Source organism: Polypterus senegalus, chromosome 14, assembly GCF_016835505.1.
Source record: "Polypterus senegalus isolate Bchr_013 chromosome 14, ASM1683550v1, whole genome shotgun sequence".
Classification (NCBI taxonomy): Eukaryota; Metazoa; Chordata; class Cladistia; order Polypteriformes; family Polypteridae; genus Polypterus; species Polypterus senegalus.
The window spans coordinates 9,162,285-9,175,419 of NC_053167.1; the positions used below are offsets into that span (position 1 = coordinate 9,162,285).

At 40.4% G+C, this 13,135-nt stretch overlaps 1 protein-coding gene across 2 annotated transcripts; it reads right to left on the reverse strand.

The window, feature by feature from the left end:
* Positions 1–277: 277 nt before the first annotated feature.
* LOC120515062 (E3 ubiquitin-protein ligase RNF182) lies at positions 278–8,749 on the reverse strand. Of its 2 annotated transcripts, none has more exons than XM_039735778.1 (2): positions 8,171–8,749; positions 278–3,184 (listed from the first exon to the last, which is right to left on the reverse strand). In XM_039735778.1, the coding sequence occupies exon 2, from the start codon at positions 2,376–2,378 to the stop codon at positions 1,626–1,628; it is 753 nt and encodes a 250-aa protein (XP_039591712.1). In that variant the 5' UTR covers positions 2,379–3,184; positions 8,171–8,749; the 3' UTR covers positions 278–1,625. The 2 variants fall into 2 exon arrangements, with proteins under 2 accessions (XP_039591712.1, XP_039591713.1); XM_039735779.1 differs by having other exon boundaries at positions 8,167–8,749.
* Positions 8,750–13,135: the final 4,386 nt, after the last annotated feature.

Here is a 13,135-nt window from a genome sequence, read left to right on the forward strand (position 1 = left end):
CTGTTTTGTTGAATGCTGTCTCAAGGACAGTGTTCTGTTATGTAACTGTAATATATGAAACAGAACTAGGGTAGCTATAATGAAGGCATAGTTTATTAGTGAGTTAAAATGATAAGGGAATCTTTTATATAATGTCCTAGAGCAAGGTGGCAAAATGCTACTCCCTGAAAGAACTTTTTTCAGTTTTAAAATGGAAGGCAGTTTTGGTATCAATAAAAGAGATCAGAAAAAAGAAACTATTTTTCACTTTTGTTGTTTATGGGCAAGTGAATTTAACTGGCGGACAAGTGGATTTTCTAAGTTTACTTGTCCGTGGACAAGTAGAAAAAAATTTGATTTCCACACCCCTGCACAGGAAGTGTCTTCTATAAGAAAAGTGTTTATAACTCTGGGAGTGACAGTTGAAAGAAGTGTGGTTAGCAGGGAAAGAAAAGAGCTGTATGAATGTCAATCATCACTAAAAGGCGGCTGCTACATGGAACATAGTAAGTGCTCAATTTAATGGCTGCTACAGGAAGTGCAGTCAGATGAAAAAAGTGTGCCTGGTGTAATGATTGTGGTCATTATACTTGGAGTGGATGTTACACAGTGAATGGTCACCACTCAGATGTGCAGCCCTAATTTGTGTCAGCATGCAGAGTGTGGCTGTCATATGTAGGGTGGTCACCACTCAGTCACATCGCTATAAGGAGCGTGACCAAAACTGAAGAAAATGCCTGCAGTACTGAATGTGGTCAGGAGCTACTGCTATGTGGAATATGGTCAGTACTCAGTAAGTGACTGCTTTAAAGAATTCGGTCAGCACTCAGTTAGTGGTTGTTTAACCGAGACAGTCAGCAATCGGAGACTGGTTTGCCATGCTTAATGTTGGGTGATCAGCTTGTAAGATCTGGCAACTGTAAGCACACAATAAAGTCCTTCATGCCGCTTTCCTCATTATGAGCCCACTGGCCAGCTAGGTGAGCGTGATGTGTTAGAGCCGGAAAGGTCACCTCAAAAGGAGTCAATAAATGGTCAATAATATAACCCAAATGTGGGTAAAGCAATAAGGCTTCCTGGCTACTGGGCCCTATTAGTTGTAGGACAAAGACAAGATTCTTGAGTGACCCATCCGAAACTTGTAGAGTCGATGGGTACTGTTTGTGGATTCAGACACCTAGCGGAGGAAGCCATTAAGATTCAAGTCTTTTTGGAATCAAAAGGCAAACACCATTCTCTGGTGGAAAGGGTTTTGAGCTTTATTAAACTCAATTGGCAACAAAATGGCAGCTCTGGGTGCGGACACGTGTGAAAAGTGGCCGCATGGGCAGTGCAGAAAGAAAGCATGGGAAATGCACACACTGCAGTCTGGCCCGAGGTGCTGAGAACTTGAATCCAGCAGAGTGGTGACCCCACAGTGTCCTAAGCAAGATGGCCCAAGCTTGTGGGGTTCATCACACCTGATTGCTTAGGACTGCAAGGGGCTTGATGGAGGTTAGTCCACATTAAACTAAGGTCGCCACTGAGCCTAAGATGTAGTGTCCATGACATAGGATACACAACATGGGCATCTAGGTTCCCTCGGAGTGCAAAATTCAAGATGTGGGGGTGTACTGGATGTACTGTAGCTTCCATATCGATGAGCCTCACGTGGAGATAGATTCCAAAATCTCATGGCACAGGCATTGACAGAATCCATACAGTACACAAAGGACCAGGGTTGAAGGTACCAGGCTGACTAAGATCACCCCCAGGGTAAGGTGCTGGATCATGAGAAGATATATGCCCAGAGGGAGAGAGCTGAAGTAGATGAGGCATAAGATGCCGATAATGAAGCGTGGGAAAGTCCTAGAAGTCCAGGAGCGACACTTCTGCATGGGCAGGTGGCATGGAAGCGAGTCCAGACTGGGTGGTCGATAGAAGCGCACCATGTTGAGCATGCTCATTGTTTCTGCTGGAGGGGTTTCTCCAGGAACCTCCATGATGGTGATGACTAAGCAGTCTGAGGAGCTATGGGACTGCTCAACTCCCCCACCACCGCTCAGGCTGTTGGGGGTAAGGACCACTTCAGCTGGTGTGGTGGAGCCACTCTTCCTAGCTTTGTCCTGGTAGGTGAGGATAGCCAGGATGTTGCTATCATCCTGCAGGAGCCAGATCTCTTCATCAGGCACATGAGTCTCATGGCGGCAGAAGGGACAGCTGATGATGCTGGGAGATGAATCTCCGATGTCCACAATCTTCTTCAGGCATTTGGCACAGACGCGGTGTAGGCAGTTGAGTACCTTAGGCTTGCGGTGCCGGGCATCATAGCGGTTGTAGCATATCTTACATTCCAGCTCCTCCACGGTGTACACCAGTGGCTGACAGGACTCTGAGTCAGACTCAAGCTTGAGACTCATCTTGGTGTTTTGTTGGCACAAAGGAAGTTCACCAAGCTACAGGCCCAGAGGCAGGCTGGCAAAGTCTAGGGAAGTTTTGAGGCAATTTAAGATCAATGATTATATCCAGCTATTACAGACAGCTATGCTGAATGGGCGAATTGACAGGTCGGTCGGTATTCATTGATGGGTATGCATATGCATCCGTTCCTGGGGGAGGTTGAATGCACAATTGCTGACATGGGAACCTTGCACACATCAGGAGATTAAATTTGGCCCTGTACATATAGATGTCCTAGTCTAGTGCTTTGTGTTGAGCACTACGCCTCGTATTCTAATAGGTAGTTTCTCCCAAGTGTAGACCTAACATTAACATGAATTTTCATGCCCAGTTTCCAGAAATCGGCTTCAAAACAGAAACAAGCTAAATATATACAAAGCCCAGTAATGCCAGGTCATGCCTCATCAAAGTGTGTGGAGCAGACTGGCTTACTATGCGAGAATCTTCATCCTCGAAGGGCAGGGTGATAACAAAGGCCATTTCCACTTCTTTTCTCCTCAGAGGCAGACCAGGGTTCTCTGCTGCTTATAAGTCATCTCCAGAAGGTCTTCCACAAGGTGTCCGGGCTGGAAACACAGAGGAGCTCATCTCTGTCTCATGCCTTGCGTACTTTAGCATCTATCTTTTCAGATTTCCTGACCCTGATTTCTTGTTTGCTGCTTGGCTCAGCAATTAAGTGACCTGGTGGAATGTCTACTGGGCATCTCCACTTTGAATACCAAGGCTGGCACAATTGTGGGTGCCTGACAGAGATGATGCAAACATCCTAGGATAGAAAATAAAGAACATTAGCACACCACAGAAGGACAGAGTGTCCTACTTTAAATTATCAGTTAACCTTCTTATATTTTTTGGTGTCAGCTGCCTCCAAGTCAATGACTCAAGTTATTGGAAGTCCACCTGAAGGCTTGGAACCAAGTACAAGTCTAACACACACATCCACACATCCATTGGTAGACAGCAACCACCAATGTGCATAAACACGGACAAAGAGCACAACAGGTATGAATATCATCAAAAGATTAAAAAACACCAACTTCAACAAAGACGATATTATTCATCAGATCATCAAGGGCTGGAAACAACTAAATAAATGACACAAGGGCAGAAGAAAATGTCTGCTGGTTGTATCCAGCTGTGGTAAGAGACACCAAAAAGGCACATTTTGGCTTTGGACCATCAAAAATAACCATAAGACCTGGGAATTCAGCCTGCTCTTTCTAGAAAGCATTGTGATCAAGTTTCTATTAAGTAAATATCACAAACAACTGTGAAATACAGTGAAACAAATACTCATCCCATGTGGAAAGGTGCTCTATAACCATGAAAACCATTATGTTCTAAAGGAACAGAGTCCTGCATGATTGTAATTGAATATGGATACAGCAGATTAACTAACTTAAAGAAAAACTGCAGCTGTCTGTCTGCCTGGGCACTTTGCAAACTCAGCTCTCCCTGCCTCCCTTTAAAATGCAAAAATCTCCAGCCGGCTGACGTGATCCAATTTATAACTGAGAGATGAAAACTACCGTGTTTTTTCTCCTTCCCCATGTAAAACCCTGAAGGAGTTCTTGTTTATCTCCACAAACGCCTCCTCTGTCATTTCTGGTTACGAAACACCCGCACTGCTTGGCAGCCGGCTCCTCCGAATGAACGAGGTCTAAATATAGAAAGCTCTCCCGCTGGAGGGCGGACAGCAAGGCTCTTTTACATAACGGCCCTGACAGCCGTCTTTCGTCTCCAGAAACGTCACAGCATCACAGCTCAAAGGGAGGATTATATAAATAGAAGGAGCTCGGTGGGACGAGTATTTACCACTCCCCGGTGCCATTGCCCGCTGTGTTCATCCAGGTAGAACTCCTTTAGGGGAAGATGATAAAACATTTTCAAGACTGTTACACTGCTGTGATGGGCCAGTGGCGGTATATTCAAGAGTGTGGTCTCTTGCCCCTGCTACCACTATGATAATTTGCTAATGGGTATCAGGGTTCAAAATGGCACAATGGATTTCTGTAAATGTTTTTTAATGCTGTTATTACAAGATCAAGGTAGTTTGGCTAGGCAAATCTGACAGCTGTCCTCAGAGGCCGGCTTTTAAGACTTCACTTGTAGAGGATGCTGTTCTAGCTACTGCTTGTCCACAGGAACAAAATGGGTTGTGAAAGGTCTGGCACTGGACACTCACAAACATGAAATGCAGACGTGAACACATTTCGGTAAACACCTTACATGACCACTTCCTTGTAAAGTCCATACACTCATTCTAAGCATCTCATCATGCACTTAAAAAGTTTTGATTCCTTTCACCTCGTAGCTCTAAGACCCGCAGCTGTTGCATACTGGCTCTTTACTTTTAAGCCATCATTACCTTTACAGAGCACCTTTCACACTGGCTAAAGGAAACAATAAAAACATCACCTTTACCATACCTGAAGAAAAACATTTTCCATGCTGGAGACACTTAGCTTTTTCTCGCGGGACATTTTCATGGGGAAAATTGTGGGCAAATAATCTGGGCAGAGCATTCTGGCCAAACATTGTGGAAGAAAAGAGGGATCAAAGGGAGACTGGGGTGACATGATGTACAAAGTGATGTGAGGAAGAGTGTAATGGCCTGGCACTGAGAAAAGGGACACAGAGGAGACTTTGGGGGCTGATTGAACATAGGAATGGAGAAAATTTAGAAGAATATAGTGAACTAGCAAAGAAAGCTGTATTGTGATGAAGACTAGCGGAGGATGCAAAGAAAGAACTTTGAGTGAAGAAGATGGGGGTGCTTTGCAATAAAACAGAAAGAATCCAACCATCTCGCAGCTTGCTTAATCTAACTCAATATTGCAGGGGCAGGAGGCAATTTAAGCAGCACTGAGTGGAAGGCAGGAAGCCACCCTGGATGGGCTGCCAACCCATAATTATAACATACACATATTATCTTTTGGATCTAATTCAGGATCAGGTAGGTTTGGATTCTACTCTGATAGCATCCGGTGGAAATCAGGAACACCAGCCCTGGATGAGTTACCATAATAATAAAAACATCAATATCAATAATGGGTTGGCACCCTGCCCAGGATTGGTTCCTGCCTTGTGCCCTGTGTTGGCTGGGATTGGCTCCAGCAGACCCCCGTGACCCTGTGTTTGGATTCAGCGGGTTGGAAAATGGATGGATGGATGGATATCAATAATAATAATAATGATAATGGCAAACAAATAAAAAAGGAACTCCAAAAAAGGGCAGACATAGCTAAACTGGAGATATATAGATGTGAGCATACTCTACCTGTGCACATTCAGTGTCACTGCCGAACTTCTAATACAATGAATGCTACGGCAAGCTGAGTTAGCATTTAGAGATATCTCAAAAGGCATTTTAAGGTATCTGGAGATGCATTTAAGATATCATAAAATGACTTAGAGATATCTGAGAATATGTATGCGCCAAGAGAAGATAACTCAAATAGATTTCAAGATATCTGACATGCAATTCATGGTATCTTGAAATAAGCTCCTGTGCTTTCTGAGATATCTCATAGAGGTTTTTAGATATCATAAAATATGTCTGAAGCATTTTCAGATATCTGAAATGCAAAACAAGATATCCTAAAACGACTTCCTGTAAAAGTGATTATGTTTTCAATGGGACGTCCTGTGTAATTCTAAGAAATGTATTTCAGATATCTTAAAAATGCAGGAAGGCTTTTTACGATATCTGGAAATGTAATCAAGACATCTTAAAATGTACATCAGATACTTTAATATTGACTTCCATATCAAATAAATCTGTGGTGGTCTGGCGCCCTTCCTGGGGTTTGTTTCCTGCCTTGCGCCCTGTGTTGGCTGGGATTGGCTCCAGCAGACCCCCGTGACCCTGTAGTTAGGATATAGTGGGTTGGGTAATGGATATCAAATAAATGGAATATTTTTTAGATATCTCAAATTAATTTCTGCAATTTCAGTTATTTTGAGATACGTTAAAATGTAATTGGACAGGAAGTTCTTTTGCAATATCTTGAAACACCTTTGAGATATTATAAAAAATGTGCAGGATCTGGAAAGGTATCTTTAAATGTGCAGCAAGTTGTTTTGAGATATCTGAAAATGCATTTCAGATATGTGGAAATGTACACAGCAAAATCACTAAATTGATTACTAAAGTGTTAAATTGCAGTTTTTTCTGTTAAACTATAACATTTAAAAGTGTTTGAATGGGGAAAGTGTTTTTATATTTGCACTCATAAGTATAAATTTAACACTGACAGTTTGGCTGCGTATTTGAGGTATCTTAAAATAAGCATGAAGTTATTTTTAAATATCTCAGAATATAACTAATATATTGAGATTTACTGATGTTTGAGAGTATCTAAAATACATACATCTCAAAACCATTTCATGATACCTTAAAATGTGTCTCTACATTTGAAGATATCTTTAAAAAGACATGAAATTATTTCAAGATACAGTATCTACAGTATATAAAGAGGGCATTTTCAGATATCTACAGGATATCTCAAATATACTTTCAGAGATCACAAAATAGCTCCTTGTCTATTTTCAGGTCTCAAATACATTTCTAGATATCTCAAAATGACCAAATACTAAACTCACTTGCTGCTCATTTAAGATGTATCAAAACATTTCAAGATATCTTAAAACAGACAGGAAGTCTTATTGAAAGAATAGGAAATTTTACAGGAAGTGAGTTCGAGATTCAATTATCAACAAAAACATACAAGGTCGATTTGAGATATATCTGTTTAAAAGATCCTGAATTTCACTTGCAGTTATTTTGAGATATCTAAAAATATGTTTGAACTGCATTCGAGGTATCGCAGAATGTATTGCAGATATTTTAGAATGTAAAAGAACATATTTTGAGATATCTAAAAACGAGTTTCAGATATCTTAAAAGCTGACCTGCATTTTAAGATACCTGAACATCCATTTAGCGATATCTCAAAATGTTCATTGCGCTTCCCATAAAGCGCTGCCTTTTGTCTTGGGACGCCTCTGCTCTGCCCAGACGGCAGGTCGTATTTCTCAAAGAGGCTGAAGCAGACCTGCATACTAATCTTCTGAGCCGGGCATTTGGGCTGCGCGTCACTGTCGTTGGACAAAGTGCAAAACCAAGTCTACCTCAAGTGCATCTCTCAAAACCAGTCTTAAGTTGTTTGACACTGAAGTAAGCGCCATCCATTCTAACTCTGGAAAAAGCCGATCATTGTAAATATTATCATTACGCTCCATCGCCGACCGAAAAGAGGAGTCACGTCCGCTATTCTCCTACTGCTTTTTTTTAAATTCTGCCAGACACTGGTGTCACGGGACCAGCCATAGATCAGTGGGATTAAACCGTCAACCTAGTCAGTCAATCGACCCCCCTCCCCCCACCCCGTTCCGATTTTGGCTTTCACGCGTCACAAAAAGGGGCCCTCACTGAGTACTCGGTGCTGATGCTGAAGAAATCAAACTAAACCTGTTAGCAGCATCAACAAAGCTTAAGAACGACAGGACGTTACTTGTGATCAGAGTGAAAAAGAGTGTTCCCAGTATGATCTCTATTATACAAATCCGCCCTTCTAGGTTTTGAATCATTCTTATAATGATTGTAACAATATATTGCGTGAATCGAATTTTTAACCAGTTCACGACCGCAGGGAGTTATTTACACACAGCAATTATAACCTTAATGAATACCCTTTTTAATCAGAGCTTTCATCTCCCTCCTGATTGTAGTACGGTATGACTCACCTACCTGAATTATTGCCGCTCCATTCTTTCGAACTGGCTCCAATGTCTGTTTTTTTGTGTTTTGCCTCCGCGTCTTCTGCGCTTAGTGTCTCCGGCTCAGTGCGACTGCCCCCTGGTGCCTCTTCATTTCTGTCTCATTTTTCTTGACCCATCGGTGTCCCCACTATTTTTTTTTTAACTTCGGCGAATCTTCTTGTGTCCTCACTGAATTCTTATCTGCAGCAGCCTCTCTCCGCAACGCAGCATCAGGACCGGCAGAGATTTCTTCTGACGGTTTCCATGGCAGCGGCGAGAGCAGCTCTGTGAGTGCACGCGCCCGCGCGCTCGCTCGCTCAACTCTCACACGTATGCTCCGATCTCCCTGTCTTGGCGGATTAATCGCATCAGAGATGGGCTTTATTATGCGTATCTCAAAGCCACCACTTGTATTGATGTTGATGGCCGCCGATGTGGCGGAGGGGTGTGAGTTATGCGGTTGGGGGGTTGCAGGAAGTGGCCTAGCCCCTAGTAACAACGAAAGCTGTTGCGCCCCCTCACCTGAGCGCGTCTGGGCCGCAGTTTTCCTTCCTACGTGCCCGAGATCTTAAGCAGCTCTGCCTTTTTTACACGGACGTGCAAGAGATTGGAAATGAGACACCGCAGAGGAGCCGGGACCCTTGCAATGGATTTGGGAGGAGGACTGCGTCATTTCAGTTTAGAAAAGATGTGTTTGTAGTCAGAATGCAACAAGGGGTGGAGGTTTGCCCTTGGGTGCGGGTCCGATTAGAATCGCCAAAACGTTTAATGGTAGGTGCAACCTAATGAAGCAGTAGGGAACATGTAAACTGCACAAATAACACGCATATCTTACTTAATTTTATAGATCGATAGATAGATCAATAGACAGATAATGATAATGATCGATAAATTGATATTTGCCCCCTGGGGAAACTTACCATTATTGGTATTCCTATTGTTAACAATTGCTGAAAAGAGAAGTTCTCACAGAATGATGAAATTTAATATTGGGACACTACACTAAAGGAATAAAAAAGCAAAACATCATTTCAAATACATCATAAAACTCCAGGTTCTTAAAATGCTTTCAGGTTTTTCTTAAAGAGTATGTGAAATCCAAATGGCCCAAGCCCTGTGACCTTTAAAAACTGACTTAATACTAAAATACTACACCCAAAGCTACTTTTTTTGCAGGCAATGAAGAAATGAGAAACTTAAAAGCACTGGTATCATTCATCTGGGTGGTGGAGGGAGTTGGGTCAAGGAGCTTCTGGGGCTTTAGCCACCCATGTCCTGTCCAGTGGACATAGGCTTGCAGGCCCTGATCTTTGAGAGTTCAGCCGTTCCTGTTGTGACATGCATGGATAACCATATGGAAACTCCATGGGAGAAACTTCACCAGCCCAGGGTATCCATCTAACACATACGTTGTTGTAATGGCATTATCAGAGGGGGATTTGGGGGGCTAAGTCCCTAATGAGTGCTCAAGTGCTTTAAGCACCCTTGCATAAAATGTATTTTTTATTTAGTTGTAAAACAAAATCAAAAAACAAAAAATCAACAAAATCAAAAATAATCAAAATCTAAAACAACGATTTTTTTTTAAATGGGAAGACCAAGACAAAATTTTGGTGCTTGTTCACTTGTTTTGCTTTGGGATTTTCTAATTTTTGATTTGGTTTTGCACCACTGATTATGAGCTTTTTAGTAAATACCTACCCTCTGAAACTCATTAATGTTTGAGTTACTAAAGGAGAAGTTACTTAAGGTTTCCAGACTTTATAAACAAGATTACACATAGATTATATGTTGAGATATTTTCATGTGCAAATCGCCAGATTGAATCCAAGAGTTATGGTAATGGTGCCCCCTTTCAATGAATGCTCCACTCCACAGTGCAGCATTCCTAAAATATCTGAAAAAACCTCAAGTTACTAATGTCTTATAATTCACACGCCACTTGTCTAGACGGATAGACAGGAACTTTAATATAGAAGGAAACTGGTTACAGTAGCAGACAAAAAAACAACTAAAAAACTAAAAAGATAGATAGATAGACACTATATGATAGATAGATAGATAGAGCACAATATAATAGATAGATAGATAGATAGATAGAAAAGGCACTATATAATAGATAGATAGATAGATAGATAGATAGATAGATAGATAGATAGATAGAAAAGGCACTATATAATAGATAGATAGATAGATAGATAGATAGATAGATAGATAGATAGATAGATAGATAGATAGAGCTTTATTTGTCCCCAGGGTGAAATTTGTCTTTTTACAGAAACCCTTTAAATAAACAAACACCAAAATAGATAGAGAAGTAAGTAAATAAATAAAAAATGCACACACACTTAGGTCTGAACACACACCAGAATGACTATAAAGCAAGAAAATTAAAAAGTATTACAAATTCTGATTTGTCTGTCAAAGTCACAAATGCGTGCAATGTCCAAAATGCATGCACGTTTTGCTAAAATATCGCTATATTAATACTTCCAGGAAAATCAGAGTAGCACACGAGTGTGGGGCGTGTTTCAAAGGGATCAAACTTCCCTGTACTGTCTGTTCAAAACAAAGTTTTTTGTTTTGGTAAAATAAAGTGTAGGTAGGCCAAACTTAGAAAAAAAACACAAATGAAAAAAAAAATATATAAAATAAGATATGGAGCACTTCGTGTTATATTTGATTCAGGAAAATAGTAAAAGCTTCAGAGTAAGGGCAGCTTATGTTTTCTGAATTACTCACCAGAGCAGCTTTTCAACGGTGTGAAAAAGATTTCGAGGATGCGCCCGTGAATTGAACAGTCTCTGGGATTGTAGCGCCGCTTGCTGGTTATTACTTTAAATTGCATCCCTAGAATGAAATGCTCTCTAAAGCAGTGTTTCCCAAACTCGTTCCTGGGGACCTACTGTGGATGCAACCATCATCTGTTTTTAATTGGACTCTTAGGCTAATTAAGTGAACTGTAATTTCACAAGTTCTGTGTTTTGGGAACAATATAGAAATTAGAAAGCTAAGTTTAGTAAAAAAATAATTTTAATTATAAAATAAAACATACCAAGCAGTTATATGGGAATAATATATAATGTTTTATGTTTAACAATATTTTCATCTTGATTTTCATTCTACTTTCCAGGTGTTCTAATTGTTTAATTAATCTATTATTTACTAAATAGAGGGCAAGCCCCCCCCAGCACCCAACCCCCAGTTGCGGCCAGTATGCCGCTTGCGTTGTGAAGAGGGGGGCTGAATGCACCCCAAGGAGATGCAGTTGCTCCCCTGAAACCCCCTCTTAAATGGTGATACAATGGAAAACAAGTACAGTTTTATTTTTTTTTTACCTCCTCTTTGCTTGATTAGCTGTTGGACTGCTGCTGCTGCTGCCGTGCCCCGTGTACAGCAGCTGTCCTACTCTATGTCTTTTATTTCCGGACCCGGGCATGGTTAAATCTCTTGGCACAAAGCCTCATCTTGCGGGACGTGAGTTCTTGATATTTCTTTGTTTATAATTTAAAAACTGAATAAGAATCTGAAAATCTAACAGCATCACATTAAAGTTTGATACATTCTGAAAAGGTTTTAAAATAAGCCCGATTTAAAGCATGACAAAAAATGTGACATAAAAAGTCACATAAAATCATTGCACAAAATCGTTACACTATTAGACTTAGGATTTAATATACAGTATAGTGAGTAGATTAGTGGGTCTGACACTAAAGTAACCGCAGCCTTTGATTATTCAGTGTTTGACAGTGTGTCTGCTCTGCTCATTTTTTTTGCCCAGTGGGGACTGGGCAGTCTAATGGTCTGGAATCCCTACAGATTTTATTTTTTTTCTCCAGCCGTCTGGAGTTTTTTTTTGTTTTTTCTGTCCACCCTGGCCATTGGACCTTACTCTTATTCTATGTTAATTAATGTTCACTTATTTTATTTTCTTAATGTGTCTTTTATTTTTCTATTCTTCATTATGTAAAGCAGTTTGAGCTACTTTTTTAATGAAAACGTGATAAATAAATAAATGTTGTTGTTTTTAATTGTCATTATTAAGATACAACAAATGGGGGAAAACTGCACAGAGAAAGGGCAAAATATAATGAAATAAACAAAAGAGAGTTAAGCATTTAAATCTATAGCAAAAGCAGAAATATTACTAAATTCTTATAAATGTAAAAACCATGCTGCTGTGTTTTTCTGAATGTAGAATACGAGAAAAATAAATATCAACTAATTAAAGGAGATCAGTGTTATCAGTTGCTGTCACTTATTATGAATCTGGTTGGAACAAAAACCTGCAGTCACAGGGGGTCCCCAGGACTGAGTTTGGAGAGGCACTGCTCTAAAGTCTTCATTTTACTCCATAAAGTATGCACTAGTAGTGAAGTAGGTAGGTAGTAGAAGTAGCAGCTTTATCCTGTGTACAGAATAGGGAGAATTTTTTTATTCCATATCTTACCAAAACTCTCCAGCACCATGATAAATAAGAATGTGTTAAAATACAAAAATCCATTTTAATGAAAAGAAGACACTAAACATCTTACCAGATGTACTCCTTTCTCCTGCTTCTGTGCTTCCATTACTTGCAGCCTAGTGGAAAATCACTGACTCTGTTTACACTTGGCAGCTGACCCAACCTTTGTCAGCCACCATGTTCCACACTAAACACTCCATGTTGGTCTCAAACAGCAAAGCTATCAAACCAGTTCTTTGAATGTGCTTATAGTGTAACACATGCTCAGCAGTGGCTTCCTTCTTGATGACTTCCTTTATACAAACAAAGAAACAAGCAAAAAGGAATAAAAAAAGAAGAAGAAAGACTGTATACATTCATTTCTAGAAGGTAAGTTTTTATTCCTGTGTTGTAGTGACCTAAACATACAACAGCACATTTCTTTAAATAACACAATAAGAAAATTACAAGCAAACAGCAGTAATACTACTTAATAAATGTGCAGCTTAT

Bases quoted from the DNA above. Each gene is read 5' to 3' on its own strand.
- LOC120515062 (XM_039735778.1), bottom strand. From the start codon at position 2,378: ATGAGTCTCAAGCTTGAGTCTGACTCAGAGTCCTGTCAGCCACTGGTG.